The 19,840-nt window shown below is 47.9% G+C and overlaps 7 protein-coding genes; 3 read left to right on the top strand and 4 right to left on the bottom strand.

Moving 5' to 3' along the window:
* Positions 1–879: 879 nt before the first annotated feature.
* FFUJ_09317 (probable RCO3 glucose transporter) lies at positions 880–2,692 on the top strand (the record flags this gene model as incomplete). XM_023568794.1 has 4 exons in its annotated part: positions 880–989; positions 1,040–1,860; positions 1,924–1,937; positions 1,994–2,692. The coding sequence occupies 4 exons, from the start codon at positions 880–882 to the stop codon at positions 2,690–2,692; spliced, it is 1,644 nt and encodes a 547-aa protein (XP_023436215.1).
* Positions 2,693–4,085: 1,393 nt separating this feature from the next.
* Positions 4,086–4,980, bottom strand: FFUJ_09318 (related to PRO3-delta 1-pyrroline-5-carboxylate reductase; the record flags this gene model as incomplete). XM_023568793.1 has 2 exons in its annotated part: positions 4,086–4,378; positions 4,428–4,980. The coding sequence occupies 2 exons, from the start codon at positions 4,978–4,980 to the stop codon at positions 4,086–4,088; spliced, it is 846 nt and encodes a 281-aa protein (XP_023435935.1).
* Positions 4,981–6,073: 1,093 nt separating this feature from the next.
* Positions 6,074–6,794, bottom strand: FFUJ_09319 (related to HHE domain protein; the record flags this gene model as incomplete). XM_023568792.1 has 3 exons in its annotated part: positions 6,074–6,406; positions 6,458–6,624; positions 6,656–6,794. 3 exons carry the CDS (start codon positions 6,792–6,794, stop codon positions 6,074–6,076), a joined length of 639 nt encoding a protein of 212 aa, XP_023435934.1.
* A 1,055-nt stretch (positions 6,795–7,849) lies between these two features.
* FFUJ_09320 (related to Rds1 protein) lies at positions 7,850–9,250 on the top strand (the record flags this gene model as incomplete). The annotated part of the gene is made up of 1 exon (XM_023568791.1): positions 7,850–9,250. The coding sequence occupies one exon, from the start codon at positions 7,850–7,852 to the stop codon at positions 9,248–9,250; it is 1,401 nt and encodes a 466-aa protein (XP_023435933.1).
* A 209-nt stretch (positions 9,251–9,459) lies between these two features.
* FFUJ_09321 (probable flavin-containing monooxygenase) lies at positions 9,460–11,424 on the bottom strand (the record flags this gene model as incomplete). XM_023568790.1 has 2 exons in its annotated part: positions 9,460–10,706; positions 10,758–11,424. 2 exons carry the CDS (start codon positions 11,422–11,424, stop codon positions 9,460–9,462), a joined length of 1,914 nt encoding a protein of 637 aa, XP_023435932.1.
* A 1,857-nt stretch (positions 11,425–13,281) lies between these two features.
* On the top strand, positions 13,282–15,366 carry FFUJ_09322 (uncharacterized protein; the record flags this gene model as incomplete). The annotated part of the gene is made up of 1 exon (XM_023568789.1): positions 13,282–15,366. One exon carries the CDS (start codon positions 13,282–13,284, stop codon positions 15,364–15,366), a length of 2,085 nt encoding a protein of 694 aa, XP_023435931.1.
* A 3,205-nt stretch (positions 15,367–18,571) lies between these two features.
* On the bottom strand, positions 18,572–19,558 carry FFUJ_09323 (uncharacterized protein; the record flags this gene model as incomplete). The annotated part of the gene is made up of 1 exon (XM_023568788.1): positions 18,572–19,558. One exon carries the CDS (start codon positions 19,556–19,558, stop codon positions 18,572–18,574), a length of 987 nt encoding a protein of 328 aa, XP_023435930.1.
* Positions 19,559–19,840: the final 282 nt, after the last annotated feature.

Below are 19,840 nucleotides of genomic sequence, written 5' to 3'. Positions count from 1 at the left end.
CTAAGAGAGCACACTGCAGGTAGATACCCTAATTCTACAAGCCTTTTCTCTTCGCTTAGACTCCTGATCTACTCCGTATAGGGAAGGTATAATAGCTCTTATCTGAGCCCAAAATGACCTAACTGTTGTCGATCTTATCCCCCATGGACATGGCCAAGCTAAGAACTCCGCACGATAGCTCAGCTCTAACAGCCAACAGACCAACCCCGCACCCAATATGATGCCATCCCCAGTTCCAAGCCCGATTGCAGCTGCATTGTTGCGGGCAGAGAGAAACAGATGACGGAGATTCGATAGTTCAAGTTAGCTCCGGCTTGCCCGAGACATTCTAGAAACCTTCTAGGGTCAAGATCGCCCGGCTTCGCTGTTGCAGCTGTCTTTCCATGTCCGAGTCACGCATAATCCTGGCTCGTTTGTAGAATCGTTGAACCAACGGATGAACTACTTGGTGATGCTAGAGATGATTCGTTCTGGTCGGCGCCGTCGTGCTTCGATATCTCCGGGGTTGTGGATAATGGATAATGCTTCTCAAAGCTTATCAACACCAACTGGAGTGAAGCTCAATCATGGTGGATCTCAATGGATGGCTTGGCAGGCATGTGAGAATAACGTCGCCGACTCCTAAAGCCAGATGCGATTAAGAATACTGGCCAGGTTATGGATAATGGCCCCAGCGTCTTCATGACTGCAATCACCAGAGCTCGGCCAAAGATCAAGATGAATCTCAAAACTGTGAAGAATCTATAAGAGGGAGGTTATTTCCACGACCCAGATCATCTTTACAACAGCAACCATTCTACTCACAGTAGCCAAACATCCCCTTCTTCGCTATTCCTTCTTCCATCTCAGCAACAGCTCGGTACCCCCATCACTTCGAAGATGGGACTTCTTAGCAAAGTTTCTCTTTCGAGACCCCAGGATGAACCAGGCAAAGCGTGGCCAGCCATCGCCGTTGGCTTCTTCGTTGCCTTTGGTGGTGTTCTCTTTGGGTTTGTAACCTCCTCCCCCTCTCGACCAAGGTGACTGACCTGTTCTACAGCTATGATACTGGCACCATCAGCGGTATCCTGGCTATGCCCTACTGGCAGCGGGAATTCAGCACAGGTTATATCGATGCTGATGGAAACCCCAACGTCACTTCGTCTCAGGAATCAGCTATCGTGTCTATTCTCTCTGCGGGCACCTTTTTCGGTGCGCTTGCCTCGCCTCTCTTGTCTGATTGGCTTGGTCGCCGCCCTGGTCTGATGATCTCGACTTGGGTCTTCAACCTTGGAGTTGTCTTGCATACCATTGCAACCGATATTCCGTTGTTTCTGGCAGGCCGCTTTTTTGCTGGCTTCGGTGTTGGCCTCATCTCTGCTACTAGTATGAACTATGTTTATCCCTGTGTAACAGCGGCTAACTCTCCTCAAGTTCCTCTCTATCAATCCGAAACAGCGCCTAAATGGATCCGTGGTGCCATCGTTGGCTCCTACCAGTGGGCAATTACCATTGGCCTTCTTCTTGCCGCTGTTGTGAACAACGCGACTTCGAAACGGCATGATTCAGGATCCTATCGAATCCCTATCGCGCTGCAACTTGCTTGGTCTCTTATCCTTTTTACAGGATTGTTGTTTCTTCCAGAGACTCCACGTTTCCTTGTAAAGAAGAGCCAGTTGGACAAGGCGGCGAAGTCTCTTAGCCGTCTTCGAAGATTGCCGGCCGATTCCCCGGAAGTTGCGAACGAACTCAATGAGGTTGTAGCAAACCATGAGTTCGAGATGAGCCTTGGGCAGTCCTCCTATCTCCAATGCTTCAAGCCTCCTATGCTCAAGAGGCAGCTCACTGGTATGGGCGTTCAGGCGCTACAGCAGCTTACAGGTGAGCAACCCCAGTCTCAAGCAACTCTTGAAGTTTATTGAACAATTCTGACTGTTTACCTAGGCATCAACTTCATCGTAAGTTCAGTGAAAGCTACCTTCAAGAATTTTCGAGTCAACTGACAACCTTCTAGTTTTATTACGGCACCAAATACTTTCAGAATTCGGGAGTGTCTAGTGGCTTTGTCATCTCAATGATCACTTCAGCTATCAATGTTGCATCGACAGTGCCCGGCATGTATGCAATTGATAAATGGGGACGCCGACCTATGCTGTTATATGGCGCCATTGGCATGTCCATTTCTCAACTGATTGTTGCTGTCTGTGGCACTCTGTCTACCGGCCAGTACGACAACGGCGAGATTTTTATCAAGAATCTCGGCGGGCAGCGAGCTGCTGTGGCCTTTGTTTGCATTTATATCTCCATCTTTGCAGCTACTTGGGGTCCTCTCGTTTGGGTGGTGACAGGAGAGATCTTCCCCCTGAAGACACGAGCCAAATCCCTTAGCATCACGACTGCGACAAATTGGCTACTGAATTGGGCTCTGGCTTATTCCACGCCATATATGGTTAACTATGGCAAGGGAAACGCGAACTTGCAGTCTAAGATCTTTTTTGTGTGGTTTGGTTGCTGCTTCCTATGCATTGCCTTCGTTTGGTTCTTCATCTACGAGACGAAAGGGCTCACTCTAGAGCAAGTCGATCAGCTTTACGAAGAAGTAAGCGTCGCTCGCAAGTCGGTGCATTGGGTCCCGTCTTCGTCTTGGGAAAGTCGACAGGGCCACGGTATGAAGAAGGAGGAGGATGCAGAGGTAGAGGAAGTTGGCAATTGAGGGGAACCTGGGGAAGATGGTCAATGGTCTTGGAATCTGGAAACTGGTGAGCTCGAGCTGGCCCTTTGTGGAAACAGTGGTTGATTGTCAGATCCAGAAGATGTTGGGGGGGAGGACAACAGCAGCCAAGTCTTTCCTCGTGCATTCTACGTTGGGAATGACAGGATGGCAGGTTTTGATGATCGAAGGTTGGCGGTAGTTGTGGTTGTTCGAATTTGTTTGCTTCTATTCTCCTCTTATAGGGCTTGTTCCTTTCACTTAGATAGCTTTCTTCTCTAGCTTAGAGAATACTCACGTCGTATCGCGTTACGCAAATTGGAAATACTTGCGTAACAACGTATAACTACCTCTCGGCGATTCAGTGACAGTCTGTGCGTATAGCCACAAAGCCAAATACTCAGTAATTAATCGATTTATCCCGGCGACATTTGACACAATCAAGGTATGCTGTCAATCACTCAAGCCAAACTACTTGTAAGAGAAACCTGCAAAGAAATCGGAGACTGGCGCGCACATAAAGGAGAACGTTCTTCCTTAAACTCTGAGCAAAGGCTAGAGCCGTATGAGGTAGAATATTCTTGAGAAATCACGATATAATCCTAACACAATCCTGGTTCACCTAGGCTTGAAGCCCCTGAGCCTCCAGGGCCAGCCTTAAGTGACCAACTGTCCACTATGCCAACGCCATCAATCGGGCCTCCTTTTATATTGGCCGAGTAGGATTAATATGTGTAGAGATCAATGGGTGCGTTCCCCTATGGCAGACATGTTTGTGGGTGTAGGCGAAAGTTTAGGACTAACCCGATATGCACGCCCCCCATGGGGTTGTGGTGGGATCATCTCGCGAATGTACGTCTGTGCATTCTAGCAGGAGCATCATGCAGGGCGATGGTCAGTAAGATGGCCTGTTAAGATTTGAAGCTAGGCACTAGGGCACACAGTGGTTGTTTCATATCATACTAACACTGCTACGGGCCGATTCGTGATCGTAGGAAGACTTCCGTGCACTGAACCCTGCCTCGCTTGCTCATCTGAGCTCTTAAGCCTTTGGCTGCCAGACGGAGGAGTCTCAAGAACTGCATTAAGGAATACTGTGACACTTCCTTCTGTTGAAAAAAAGTACTAAGAATCAGGCCACATATTGGAAGAGTCCTGGAAGGCTTGGAATTTTGGCTGGGTGAAGAACGACCTTCCAACACAGTGTCGCTCTTTATTACAGTTGTCTTCAGGTTAGCATTATCGCACAATCCCATCTTCTTCATGTATCAACAGGTCCTACGTTAAGTAACGAATCACATGCTCCAATAAACACGTTAGATCCAGATATTATTTGTTAATAGGTCTACTTTTATTCTCTATGAACTATTTCAATTTCCATGATCCCGGCAGCTATCTAGTTCTTTCCAAGCTCCTTGGCACGGTCGGCAGCAGCCTTGACAGCCTTGTCCACAATCTCCTTGAGGCCAGAGTTCTCAAAGCTAACAAGAGCAGCATGGGTAGTGCCGTTAGGGCTGGTGACGTTCTTTCGCAGCTGAGCGGGCTCATCAGAGGACTCAACGAGCATCTTTCCGGCACCGAGGCAGGTCTGTGTAGCAAGACGGGTAGCCTGCTCCTCAGAAAGACCAAGGCCCACACCGCTGGAGATGAGATGCTCGACGAAAGCGAAGAAGTAAGCAGGGCCAGAGCCTAGACATGTTAGCGATAGTGATACTGTAGGATATGATGATGGACTTACCAGAAATACCAGTGACGACGTCAAGGAGCTCCTCCTTATCAACCCACTCAGTAGCCTTGCTCACGCTCCCCAAAAGCGCAGACGTCAACTCCCTCTCCTCCTTGGTAACATCATCCGCCGCATAAAGGCCACTCGCGCCCTCGCCCACAAGCGCAGGCGTGTTCGGCATAACGCGCACAATATGCGGCGCCTTTCCTGAGTCTCCCTTGAGCCACTGCGCGAAGCTGCCCAGCGTAATACCCGCCGCGATAGAAATAACAACAGGGAGACTATCCCTGCTGGCCCAAGCAGAGCTAAGCTCTTCGCAAACACCCTTGGCAACTTGAGGCTTCACAGCCAGGATGACGACGTCGGCGTCGGCGGCCGCTTCTTTGTTGTCGGCGGTGGTCTTGACACCTAGGTCGGCCATCTTGTTGCGGTTCACGTCCCAGGGCTCGGAGACATAGATGTTGGATTTGGAGATGTTTTTGGCCAGGAGGCCGCCAATGATGGCAGCGGCCATGTTACCGCCGCCCAGGAAGGTGATTTTGGCGTCTTGTAGTGAGGGAGTCATTTTGATTTGTGTTTGAGAGATGAGTGAGAGAAAAGGAGATGAGATTGGTGGTGGTTTATTTATCGTGGGGTTGAAGTTTGGTGATACGTAAAAGTTTGGGGCGATGGCCGACCCCGCATCGGATTAACCCTGCGCTACCCTTTTAGCTTTGGCGATGAGCGATAACGGCCTGGAATGACTTGCGCGGAGAGGCAATTCGTGACAAATTTGATAGCTTTTCATCGGCATGAAAGAGCAAAGCCGATGTTTTCATTGCTAACTCATTTGTTCATAATATAGTCTGCATCCTGATAATTTTTATCTTTCTCAGCGCTGCGCCTTGCAGTTCGAGCTCACTGATGAATTTTCAACTCTCTCAATTATATGTGCACTACACTCGTCACATCTGATGAGAATTTTCTCTATTTCAATCATCTCTGTCCCTCTCGATTAGTTATCAGATAACTAGAGGGAATGCTTGAACTAATTGACAAGCTACCTGAGTAAATCTTTGTAACCCCACGCCCCGTCGCTTAGAGGCGGCATTGTCATGGTCGCTTTGATAAGATAAGGATAAATGATGAGAATGCCTCAGCGCATTCGGAGCCTGCTATCGTGACTCAATAGAGGCGATACATACAAATTGCATAACAATCAATATAATTTTAGCTGATTTAGTTTAATCGAGAGTGGGATCCCGCCAATAAATTACTTGTAGAAAGATTGCCGACAATTTGCATCTTTACATCTCATGGGGTTGTCTTAATATATACTTCACACGTAAAAGTGCTGAAGTTCACCTGACATTTGATAGATCAAATTAAATAATAGAGAGAGCTTTGGAAATCTATCTCATTTTACCGAGATAATTGGGAGCTTTTCTTCTCTTTAGACACTGAGATATCACATTGATCAACATCTAATGCTTTGTCACAGGGTAGCTCTTCAAGCCTTATCTTTATCGATAGTGACGTCACTGATAACAATTTTACAAAAGCAACTTACTATTCCCATTTATTTAATAACTTCAGTAGGTAAGGTACTTGACAGAAAACACTCAATCATTCTGTTTTTCAATGATACACTGCTCAGGGCCATACAATATCACAATATCTTACACATCTCTCTTGTCAGGAAACTTGCGGAACATATCAGCAAGCCTATCGATAGGCGCCGCCAAGAGGCCCATAACAGTCTCAAAAGGCGGACTCTCCCCAGCACTAGGATGACTCCTCGTCGGCACAAAATGCTTCGTGCGCTCAAACGACGCAGCTAGACTATCTGCATCTTCGGCGTGCGCTGCAAGTGCTTTCTCAAGAGCAGGTAGATCACGGTTCTCTTCGTCTTCAATGTGTTTATCCAACAAGCCCCAGATATGTTTTATCTCTGGAACATATCCAGGATCTGTAGATTTAAGGTTCTGGAAGACCTTGAGTCTCTCCTTGACCTGTGTAGTTGGTCAGTACATGGTGCCGTTTTTGGTTGGGGGTTGCTTTACCTGATGGTGCTCTTCACGATCTTCGTCTGCAAGTCGTCTTCCTTTATCGCCCATGTACTTCTCCATAGCTGGGTAGATGACTAGTTCCTCACTAATGGAATGACGCGCGAGCTCCCAGACGAATTGATTGCCGAAGCGCTGCTGATGATCATGGTCGGTGGAGTTGACTACTTCGGTGTAGTATTTTTTTCAGCTCACGATGATCTTTGACGATGGCGTTTGAGACGGCGGACATAGTTGCGATTTGCACGCGGATAGGGCCTTGGATTGAGCGGAAGTGCTGAGGTCTGAAGACTGTGCGGAGTTGAGGGCTCATGATGGAACGGATCGAAGACATGATGATTGGGTATTGGGTCTGAGAGTTTGAGTAGAAAATTTGCTTTGATTGATAGATATTTGCAATCGTCTTTTGCGAAAATGCTCTCTTCCTACTTGAATACATATAACCGCGATGCAATAGCCATGACGGCGGAATGACCAGCTTCATTGTCAGCCATTACTCCCTCCGTGACGGTCTTCCAGCGACAAATGACGGATTGTTCAACACCAGAAATGATGCCGCTGACGATGCTTCGACAAGAAACCAATCAAATTACAGGGTATCATAACTGCCTGCCTACGATTCGTCTTGTCTTACTTGCAGAGAGATGCAGCATCTCACCGGGCCTTTAGCTCCGGGGCCGGACGGCACCGTTGTCTCTGATAGGTTTGGGGTGATCCGTGATCCATTCTCGATCAATATTTCCCGATTGTGACGGAGAAATTACCCCGAGATTTCATCGGGTATGCGGCTGGAATGAAAGTTAATTGGGAAGAGAGTTATCAACGGTTTGGATGTCGGTTTGGACATTGCTCGGCAATCTATGGCCTCGACAGCGAGTTGAGCATCCCAATATTTAGCATATCTGGAGTACAAATAAGATTAATAACAAATCATCGATTGTAAGAAATTCTCAAACGATGGTACCTGGAACTGGAATCAATTACCGACATCAACTCCCAACATAAAAACCGCCCAAGCATTACGCCATAGTCAAGTCACACCTACGCCAACGACTTCTCACGGATCGACCCGTCATAGCTGGTATCCACTCCCCGCCGGTGATACAACGTCAAGCCAATTTTATTTCCATAGTCATAATGTCATTGACTCAATCTTTTGGAATCATCTACCTCGTCCCCCTAGCATTACCATGTCACATCTAGCACGTTGAACTTGCTTGACGGCATGATTACGAACGACATGACGGAACGAGATCTCTACGCATCATAGTGGATCTTGCCCGGTAGTTGTGCTGGTAGTTGCAAGATAGCCGATGAATGTAGATAAAATGCTAGATCTGCTCGTGCATATTCCCATCTGCATTCGACATCATTTCTTTCTGATTAATCATGTCGGCCACTTCCTTCCTACGAAGTGCGATCCTCCTCGCTACCGTGGGTGTCGTCAGCGCTGTACCCGTTGTATCAGAGGCGCAGACGACAGTCTCATCCTCTGGTCCCGCTGGCACACCTCGACCCTATAGCTTCGTGACTTCTCACGGCCCCTTCAAGGGAACACCTACCACCACCGGAGCACTCTCAACTACAGTTCTTGCATCAGCTATTCCTGAGCGTCCTCCGCCCCCAGGATCTTTCGACTACCCTGCCAATGGCAAGTTGAACGCTCCCCAGCCTGCACCCTACACCCCAGACGGCGGTGTCGGCACCAATGGCTCTGCACCTGTATATCGCGTCCAGAGCGACTTTGACTACCAATCCCTCGCTCTGGCTCTGTACCAAGAGTGGATTGAACTCGATCTCTTCCGCTGGGGTCTCGCAACTTTCTCAAAGGAAGAGTTCGACGCCTACGGCATCAACGATGAGGACCGCTTTCTCATCGAGCACATGGCCCGTCAAGAAATCGGCCACGCGACTGTGATTAGCAACATGCTCGGCCCCGAAGCCCCGAAGCAGTGCACGTACAATTACCCCGTGTCCAACGTCCCCGAGTTCATCGACTTCAACCAGAAGCTCACGCGCTGGGGCGAGTCAGGCGTGTACGGCTTCCTGCCTCACTTGAACTCTGGACCTGCGGCGCAGTTACTGCTTCAGAGCATTACAATTGAGGCGAGGCAGCAGATGATCTTTAGGCAGTTTGGCGGTACGTTTGCTATGCCTGAGTGGCATACGCCTGGTATTCCGCAAAGCTGGGCGTGGACTTTGTTGGCGCCATATATCTCGAGCTGCCCTTATAATCAGACGAGACTTGTGTGGCAGAACTTTCCTTCGTTGAATATTCTAAACCAGCCCAACCCTGCGCGCATCAATGGGTCCGCGGTATGGAATGAGACGACTGGTGGATATGCGAACACTTTGTCTACCAAGGATATCGATGACGATGAGCTCTGCGTCAACGCTACTAAGACCGGAGAGAACTGTAAGGCCGCAATTACTCACAACCGCACCATCCCTCTCTCCTACCCCGGTCGTCAGGTATTCCTGAACTGGGATGCACCCGGCAAGCCTGTCGGCCCCAACAACAGCTACATCACCTCCACCAACGTCAAGGAGCCCAAGTTCGCCGCATGGGTCTCTCAGCTCAATGTTACATACTCTCCTCTCCAGAACATCAGCCTCGAGGACAGAACGGCTTATACCATCCAGCCTAATGTTTCAACTTGGCAGGGTGATCCGGCTATCAACGGAACTATGTTCCTCGCTTTGACGGATACCGACCTCTATGTCACGCCTTATAACCTTACGATGATCAATCCTCACGTTGCTGCTCTGGCTGTTTACCAGGCTGGTTAAGTCAGTGTTTGCTGGACTTTAGTTTTGAGATTTTGGAATATTTGGCAAATGGGTATGGCTTATGGTTGCTTGTATAATTCTATTCTTCGTGTATTATATCACGACTTAATGATATTCACATGTTTACTTTAAAGGTGATCCTGAAATGATCAAACTTAATAATGTGACTATAATGAAATGCTATAAACAATTTCCCTTTAGACCGTTATTCAAATATCATCATAACCATACAGACCCTCTTCCAAGCCCTTGATCTGAAGCGCCAACAACTTAGAGTAGTATCGGCACATGGCCAGGTTACCGCCATGGTACCAGAAACCAGGATGTCCACTCTTCTGCCAAATAGTCCTCATCTCACCCTCATCATTGAAGCCCCAAACATCATTCACCTTATCCGCGATCGCATCGCCAAACATGACCCTCGTCTGCGTTCTCATGTTCTGATATCCCGTGGCGAAGACAATCTCATCAGCCTCAAGCTCCGAGCCGTCCGCGAATCTCAATCCATGCGGCAAAACAGTCTCGATTTCTTGTCCGTGCTTGACCTTGATCTTGCCGTCGGCGATGAGTTGAGAAGCACCGACGTCGATGTAGTAACCGCCTCCGCGCTGGAAGTACTTGAGCAACAGACCGGCGTCATCGGGACCCGCATCAGTCTTGAAACCAGCCTTGTTGAGACCGGAGAGGATATCCTTGTCGAAGTCTGCTTGCTTCTTTGTCGTTGTGACGGAGAGGGCTTTAAACACGGGGATGGGAAGGCCGTGAATGAGAAGATCGGCGTCATCGACGGGGGGACCATCTTCGGAGTAAACGCCCTTGAGACCAATGTCGGTGATGGCCTTGGAGGAAACGACATGTGTGCTGGAGCGTTGGACCATGGTGACGTCGTAACCCTTCTCGAGGAAATCCTGAGCGATATCGTGGCCTGAGTTGCACGATCCAACGACGATAGCCTTCTTGCCCTGGCTGTTATCACGAGCACCAGAGAACTCGGAAGAGTGGCAGAGACGATCGCCCTTGAAGTCGGAAATGCCCTTCATGTCGGGCATGTTCTTCTTTCCAGAGTGGCCGGTAGCCTGGATAAGATGACGGGGGTGCAGAGTTCGTCGCTCCTTGGTACCGTCATCCTTGGTTCGCTCAACCGTGACATCCCATCGCTTCTTCGCGTCATCCCACTTTGTCTCAACGAGGGAAGTCTTCATCCAGATGTTGAGCTCAAGAAGAGTGGCGTAGGCTTCGAAGAATTGAGCAAGCTTGTCCTTGGGTGTGAAGATGGGCCATTGGGGAGGGAATTGGAGATATGGCATGTGATCGTACCAGACGGGGTCGTGGAGTACGAGTTGGTGGTATCGCTTGCGCCAGTTGTCGCCAACGCGATCGTTCTGGTCAATTGCGAGGGCTTCGACGCCAAGCATCTTGAGACGAGCAGCGGCTGTGAGACCAGCTTGACCGGCGCCTAAAACAGTTAGCTATCATGCAAATTTCATAAAGAATATGTATTACTTACCAACGATCAAAACAGCAGGCTCGCTGCCATCAGCGAAATCAGCCTCAGCCTCTCGTCGCTGCGCCCAGTTCTTTCGTCCAGGCTTTCCGCCATGCTCAACACCACGCGATCGATGGTCATTAATCGCCTCCTCAAAACCCTTCAACTCTTGAATTCTCGTATAAAATGTGAAAATCTTCCACTCGCCATTCTCCTCAATCAGTCGCGCAAGACCCAGTCCCTTGCCGCGCACAGTCTCAATCTCGAAAAAGAACTGTACGCCCTGGACTTCACCAGCGCCATCGATGGGCAGGAACTGGGGCTTTCGCACAGGAGCTGAGCTATCAACCTCGATTTTAGTAAGGCGAAGACCGTCCTTTGACTCGGAGCAGGACTTTAGGAATGAGAGGATGTTGGAGGGCCCCTGGACGGTGCGGAAGTTCCAGGATAGGGCGAGATGATCGCGCCAGAAACCATCTTCGGAGAAGAGACGGGCCAGAGCTGTGAGGTCTTTGTTCTTGAGGGCTGTGTTGAAGGCGGATACGAGGGAGGTGGCGATTTCGTGGGGGTTTGAGGAGGAGGGCTTTTTGGTTGCGGAGGGGAATTTTGCGAGGGCGATGTTTGTTGAGCCGGGGACTGCCCACGCCCGGGAAGTCCGGGGGATGCTTTGAGGAATAACGTCACCCATTGTGATACTTGTGAATGAAAACGTGAGTTGTAGAGGTCAAGAGGAGAATGAGAGAGAGAGAGTTGATGATGGAGTGAAGGAAGAGGGAGGGGAAGATGGTTGGGTTTAAGTAAGGCAGCCTCAAGTGAAACATGCATAACCAAACACAAGCCGACAGTTTGCAAGCCCGCTGATCGACGTTACATTTCCCTTTACCATTGGACTATTCCTGTCAAACTCTCCTGCTGTGCTTCCCCACGTTTCCGTTTCCCGCCAACTAATGCCCCTCCCCCGCTCAAAGCCCCGCACTTTGTTGAGCGGTTCCGACTACGGTGCCTATTCTAGCGGAATCGGCTCCGGGAGATCTTCCATCCATTGGCGGTTCCGTACGATTTGGTCATGAGGAGGAGGAAATCTGGGGTAGTGAGGTCGTGAGGCTGATGGTCGGGGATGAGGATGTTTTGAAGGTGTAGTGATGGTTAAAGGGAGGGTTTCGGCAAATGAAATTGAGTTTTGGTGGACAGGGTGTATCACCGGTATCGGGCCATACCTGCAGATACGACTGCACAATTTTAATTTGATATGTGTCGCTTTTCCCTAAAGATTGATCGCGAATGCTACAATTCTTCACCGCAAGATCAATGTTCTCAGATAAGAATGTCTAGATTGAAGTCTAATACCAATCCCGAAGCGACTGCCGTTTAAAATTGGCTGTCAATTGAGGTCCTTGCACGTGAGCCTTGCATGAAACCCTTGGAAAAGGCCGAGTTGATGCCATTCATCACCTGGTATTGAGTTACATAGCGTGCCATTGAGATCTGCTTATATCTCTTGGCAGATGAGGCTCTCGGAGTGACGTCTAGGATCAGCTTATTCTTGGACTGGTCAGCATCCTGCCCCTTCGGGAAGAATGAGATAAGATGACTGGTAAGCTGCCGATATTAGCGCTTAGCGGCGTTGTCATTTGCTCAAGGAAATCTAGCAATTATCCACTTAATATACTGTAGAGGCGTTTGTCCTGACTCGACTATCTAGGGCTGGCACGTGCCACGCGAAGCATTAGGTGATGTAGTCTTCCCAGAGGACCAGAGCAAGACCAACCCTGTTCCCTCATACCATTGGACAAATTGAAGATCGGTGATTATCTATTCCGTTGTACTCTGCGATGCTGGTTGGCTTCAGGGCTCCCGGTAAAATGGTAAATGCTGACCATTGATCAGATCGGTGTGTAGACCGTCGCACTTGCAACGGCTTGATTATATCTAGTTATTTCTCCATCATCAAGACAGCCTTTTGTCATATTTACCTCGCGCTGCCACTCCTTTTTAATTCTTATGAAGTATCTAGCCGAGACTTGAGCCTCGCGGTGACTCGCTTACATCCCTCCAATTAAGATCCAAGGTGCCAGCAAGGGTTGGGGCACGGATGAGTACTTAAGCTAAGCACATTACACTCACTTTAGCTAACTACTTGGTATACTATGAAGCGATTGCTTGTTCTAAGGTTGGCGGATGTGAGCAGGAATTGTAATTTACAGGTATAACGTTTCACAGCCACAATAACCTGAGGTAGATTGCAATGTTGGTAATGCATAACTTCAGTCAAGCGTAATCTGCCTTGCTGACTCTAGAGTCATTCTGGATTGGGTGGCTGAAACATACATCATCAAGAGGGGCTCTGATAGGCTCGTTATACAAATGTGACAACGCCTGCATACAATAACGCCTCAGGCATCTATACTGAGACTTGCTCAGCCTGATTTTCTCTTAGGCATATATACTTAGGCACCCATGCGCTGGTGTTGTCAGTCAATCTCACTTTGATTGTCCCCGATATCAGACCTCGTTTTGACTGCTTCCCCACTTTAAAAGTGCACCTATGCCATCTTTTGGAAGACTTCAAGCCGCGCTGGCTTCTGCAACAAACGAATTGACGCTTGCAGCAGCGAACATCAATTTTGACTTTACACTAGTTAGATGTGAAGTACCGAAAGAATTCGAACCTCTAGGCAGCGCTCTATCCCAAACTCGAAAGGAAAATGCAGAAGGCGGGACAGCGCATATAACTGCTCGCAGGCTAGGTGTGCTTTTCGAGGGTATACTTGGACCTACACCTGCTCTTGTCAAATCATATGGCACTCGGGTCTCTGAGATCGCTCAGGCTGTCCAGAAGGAAAACCCACCTGAGATTGAGGAGAGCATATTTGCACCCCATGCTGGCGCAGATGGCACCTCTATCTGGGCTGCAGCAACATCGTCCTCAACGGCATTGCATGTGCAGCTTCTTGCCTGTATGCTGGCTCGTCTCTGGTCAGCTCCGGAAACGATATCAATATGGGTTGAGCTTATCAAGGAAAGGAGGAAACAGATCGAAGGCCTATGGAACGATGATGAGCCTCTTAGATTCGCCACTGTTGCTGCCGCAGCTCAGTCAGACATATCTCGCGCTAGCCTAGCTGAGTGGGACGCAAGTGTTCGCTCTTGGCTTCGAACAGCGGACCGTTTCAATCAGGAGCGGCAGGACAAGCTGATGATTCTTCTTGACAAAGTCAATTCTGATATAACTGTCGGAGGATCAGATGCGACGCCTCTCCAGTTCTCAGATCCGCTTGTCCAGCCTGGTGGGTTCCTGACCCTGGGGCTCGCTCGTCCACGCGAAGGTGACACCCATGGTGTTTTCTGGTCCTTATCGCTGGCACATCTGAACTTTTACGGTCGCCCCGTCTCCAGGAAGGCTAGGTTTGACACTGAGTCTCGCAAGTTATCCTTTGACCAGTTCACACAAGCGGTGTACGGTTCGCTTCTGGGACACTGGAATCTCACGGGGCCTTTGACGCAATACCCGTCTCGAATCTTTGTTGCGATGAAAAGGACGATAGAACGACAGGTATCTGCTGACACACCTATAGCGGTGGCCGAAGAGTCGCGAGATCCTTCTTCCCCTATCAATATTCTCTCCAAATTAGGAGCCGCCCACCTAGACGCGCAGCCTTTCCCAGATGATATCATCCATAAACTCTTTGCTCTGGGCAACAGACGTGCATCTAAGTTCATTCCATCCACGGGATTGAGGCCTTTCCTTGGCTTTGGCGATGTTGGAGATCTTCTGAGTAAACTCAAAGGCCCAATGCAAAGAGTTGCCCTGCTTCGCCGGCTAGCTCTCTCAAGTGATTATGATCCCGATGCATTCATTATCCGTTACTTTGATGAGGACTTGGCAGTAGTGAATCCAGCTGTAAAGGGTCGGTATTGTGCGTTTGCCAGTGCACAAGCCCGCCGCAACCCAGACGGTGTTTCATCAACACATGGCCAATGGGTTCCCAGATGCTTTATGCGTAAGCATCAATATCCAGGAGAAGTGGTTACCGAGATGACGGACTTTGACACCTTCCGCCTGAGTTCGGAGGGCAAGGTAATCGCTATGACAGCGACGAGGCCGACCGGAGAGGTAGTCGCCCAGGACTTCCATTTTGTTTGTGGTACAGAACATAGTGCCGCCATTTACATGCAGGAGACAGCAATTGAACGCCGTCGCATACTTCGCCCTGCCATAAGATCTTTAAGTATAGAAGACATCAAATGGTGTTTGGACTCCGATTTCTGCGAACCAGGAAAGCTGCTTGATATCTTTTATGTTGACCTGGCACCTTCAAATTTGACCTTGAGAGCACTCACCATAGCTCATAAGGTTTACCAAACGCTTCCGGACGCGGCTATATCTACTCGTTCTTTAGAGTCACCTTTATATCAAGCCAAGTGGGCGAAGTCTTTGCTAGATATAAGGGGAGGCTTAGATCCCCTCCGCAACATCAACTCTCGCTATCAGCAACTAGCTCTGAGCCTCACTAATTCATTATCATGTGTAGCATATTTAGAAGGTGGATTTGACTTGGAGCCAGAAATTTTAGAGCGAACTTTCGCTCTTGCTTTTGAAGAAAGCATCTACTTCTCCATGAAGGCATGATAACTACCAAAACACTAATGCTGCGCTTTACTAACAGTCTGCATCAGCTCGCTTGCGATCCTTGGAATTCTCCTGACAATCCTTGGGATTCGCCTAAAGCCCATGAACTCAAAAGATTTACCGGTAATATTGGGCGATCTGGCCTCACGCTTCTCATTCCACCCAAAACACCGATGATCATGGAACTAGAGGAGACATCTTGGCGGGTGATGTCCTCTTCGGATTTTGATGGAAAGTCCGAGAATTACTTCCCTAAAACGTCTATGCACCTCTCCTTCACCGAATATTATGTTCCACTCGTTCAGTCTGGAGATGTGCAGGAGCAGGATAGTCAGGTTTTCTTACTAGAATCTGTCGTCTCCGTGTACGACGCGGGGCGTTGGATCGGTGACGTTGATGTATTGAAATGTCTCGCCAGCCCTCTTGTTTCTCACATGCCGGAAATTTCCTGTCGCAGCAATCATCCTGGCCACAGATTTGTAGGTGTTTCATCTCTAGAAACTTGGGATGATGTTCTCGATCCTCCTTCTGGCGATTGCATCATTAGAGCTCAGGGCTGTTGGCTAGCGAGGCTGGCAATTTTGACAATCTTTGTCCAGGCTCAAGGAGGAACAGATGGCGAGCCTGTCTGTATTCTCTCGAACAATACTTGTTGGGAATGTTCTGGGCCTACTCAGAACTTTCTACAGAATCAGTTTACACCAAGCCATAGCCTACTTACAGTGTGTATACCTAGTATTAGTCGATTTGTAGTATGTTAAGCCTATTTAATTTACTGTTTTTAACTCTTATCTCATAACCTTGGTATTCCTTGTTTAAATGTAGGTAATGAATAATTAGCTACATTTAGTATTACCAGTATTGCATTACCTAAATTAAAGTTAATTCCTTTGCCAAAGCTAACAGCTCTCTATATCAATGCAGGTTATATAAATGTCCAGGCTGATCTAATAAAATATCCTGATTTTGCGGTATAAAGTTGACAATCTTATAAAGATTTTAATTCCTCTAATGCTCATACTATATGTATTATTATAGAAACCTTGGTATACCTTATTTAGTACTACTATCCTTTTCCATACTACTCTATACTCTAGTCGCCTCTTAGAGTATATCGGCTTGATCTATGAGTATCGAAGTAGAAGTCTATCTAGATCAATTGCTGAGCCAAGTTACAGCGGGAGCATACCAACCATGTAAGAGTACCTAGACCTCTCTAGAGCTATTTCCAGAACCCCTGTTCGATCACTGTACCAAGATTACCTCCGTCACCCAACGTGTCAAGTCTGATTGTCTCGGGAAATTTTACCCATTCCAATTGTACGATGAAGAAACCGATCCTCTGATATGCTTTCTTGCAATATTGAAAGTCTCCCTGGGGCTTGATCCCCATAACCATCTGCACAACCAGTCCCCCATAGTCTGTGGTCAAATCCAGTCGATGGCGCAGTAACAGCAAGAATGCGCGGCTTTTTAAGGAAGGAAAAGATTCCAAGCAGTCAAGAAGGAGAATGCAAGTAAATCCTCGTCAAACAGGACTCTCAGATGCCACTTGAGAGTGATGGCGCGACGAGGATTTGTTCTCCAAATCGATGCTCCGGAAAATATATCCCAGGTTCAACATATCAAGGCTCATCAGCGGTGCTGTGAAAGAAAGTTCCTTCTTCACGATAAAGGACAGAATTGTTTCATCCTGTGCCCATGGAAACGGCTCAAGTTGCTAGACCTAAGACTGCCATGGCTCCGAGGTGTCCGGGCCGAATATCACTTCACCCGCTGACGATAGCCAAGACCAGGTTGAAAAGTTGTCACTGATCTCTGGCAAGCTCTGTGGGCTTTCTGACTGCCAAAGAAAATGTGAAAGACAGTGCGACTGGCATATTCCCGCAAAATAATCAACACCATGACGCTTTGACAAAAGACTTGCGATCAGATCGCTTGTATTGACAAGTCGAACTTTAGATCCAAGCCCAGTACCAACATCCATGAGCCGGATTGGTAGCTTGTAGGAATTCTGTTCGTATGGCAGGAGACTCGGGCACATTACGTGCTTCCCTGAGCGTTTACAAGCTTTAATCCAAGGATTGATACGCTTATGAAGGAGAGCTTTTAGGTCATGATCCACTGTTAACGGTGAAAGCCCTAGAGAAGTGTCAGTCTTGTGACTCATGACAACATAGATTAGTGGGAAATACTTTTTACCATCGTAATCGGTTGAGATAGTTAGATCACCTCATAAGCTCGTATGAACCATTCGTGGGTTTCAGAGTACCCGAGCCTTGGCCAAGAGGCCAATGAATATTTTCCCATGTATCGAAAAAGCTTCCAAGGTAATGGATCGGCACTCGTCAAGCCTGCATCTTGGTAAACTGAAAGTAAGAAGAGCGTTTGACATAGAGGGCAGCCAGTCTCACATGATCTCTCCAGTTTCCCAAGTCTGGACTCCAGCCCAAATTGCGATACTAAGTCGGCCATTGGCGGTTGAGTTAGGTGACTTTATTAGATATGAACCTCGAATGTTGAAAAGAACGATATTTAAAGAACCTCCGGGAACCTCGGGCGGCTGCAAGTGATATAGGGTTGTACGGCAATTGCATCAGGCCCTTCCCAAATTTAGCCAACATTGAATTGATAACTAAATCTGTCTCACACGGCAGTCTAGAATTAGTAGGACCTGCGATTGGACAATTTTCGAACAAACTGCCAGTACCATCCTGCAATGGGAAGGTATTGTAGGCGAGAACGACTTTGAGTTTGGCCCTATACTAGGCTGTGGACCAAGCGGTGTGACACGTCACTATGCGTTACCTTCAAATGAACATGACATATGTGCAAACGTGATATGAATTGCCAGTCTCATTTGAGATGAGTGACATAATCTTGAAAACAAAGTGATAAGAGGCGCACGTTGATAGTCGTCAAAGGCAATGATATGTCAACTAGACATATCCATCCAACATTAAAAAGTTCTGAACAATTAATTTACTCATCTTCATTACCATCGATAGATCACTCATTCTTAACTCTACTCTCAATCACTTGGTTAATAAACATTCTGCTATCAAGCTACTTCACCACGCTCACCATGACTTACCTTAACCAGCACATGTTACATTGTTACTACTTACTTCAAGATAGATATTAGATAGATGACGTCGCGAAGCCCTTGCCATGTAGTCATTAAAATTTATGAATCCTTAAGCACTTATATCCATTCGAAAACCCAATTAAGCTCACACTGCCAATGTTCATCCGCCCTCTCCATCCCAACCGCATTTCTCAAAACCACATCATACACATACAAAATCGCAAAACAGTCCTTCAAATACTTCTTTAAACCTTCTCTAGCTGTTTTCTGAACTTCATCCGATCCATCTGCTAGTGGATCAACAACCGCCATATCTCCTTCAAGAGTACCCTTACGCCGACCGCCAACCCACGACTCAGTAACCCCAAGAGAAAACCAAAAAGCCCGGTGAGGAATATTCTGTGCTGGGAAGTCATAGTTCTCAAGGGCGTGGTTGTTCAAAAAGGACAGAAAATTGTCAACAGATAGCGACGGCACCCGTTCTGCTGCCCGAGACTCAACAACCTCAATGAGGTTCAGATAGATGTACATCTGCAACGCCACGCTCGCGACGAGATCGAGCCCGAAGGCGTGGCCCCAGTGAAGACCCCGTAGATTTGACAGAGGAACCTCGTTGGCAAGACGGACAAGCGCAGTTAACGCCTCACGGCGAATGGGTTTGTCATCGGCGGTAGCAGCTACAATGACCAACATCTTCGCTGCATCGGCCAGGTTGGCATCAGCAGTGGTGTAGCATGGCTCATGGTCGCTATCTGGATCCTTCGCTCGGCGTTTCCAATATTCGAGGTCCTGGTGCAACGGCTCAAGCGGGTTGTGCAGTGCCGAGTTATCCTCATGAGGCCCGAGGCCAAAGTGGCGCTCAGCGAAGTATAACACATCGTCGGAAAAAAGCTTTCCATTGACTGGTGCTGACTCAATCTTCGTGGTCTCTGTATCAGAGAATTCTCTGATAGTTGCCAAGAAGACGCGGTTAAAGTGGCCGATAACCGCTTGCTGCTCAGGCAATCCTCGCGTAGCTAGGCTATAGTTGCCTTCTTGTTCAGCTGGCGTAAGGGAGAAATGGGGAGCAATCAAGTGCCATGGGATCTTGTGGTCGAGATGCATTTAGAGTAGATTCTTTAGTATTCTTGCTATTGTGGTTCGTTGAATGATGTTGAGATAATTTGGGTCACGGATCTGAAACTAAAGCATGTTTTACGTCCATTTTTGTTACTAACATTATCTCCTTTTGTGTATATATGCTTTAATATTGCATGTTGAAAGCACTGTTAGATGTAATTATCCAAAATTATCCATTTTACAATATGGAAACCATGAGAGAATAGAGACGTGCTACGCAGAGTCATGCTATGTCTTTTCTTAGCTTAGAGAATGGTTTTGCTTACT

This window comes from Fusarium fujikuroi, chromosome FFUJ_chr09, assembly GCF_900079805.1.
Source record: "Fusarium fujikuroi IMI 58289 draft genome, chromosome FFUJ_chr09".
NCBI lineage: Eukaryota > Fungi > Ascomycota > Sordariomycetes > Hypocreales > Nectriaceae > Fusarium > Fusarium fujikuroi.
This window is presented reverse-complemented; position numbering and strand designations above follow the sequence as displayed.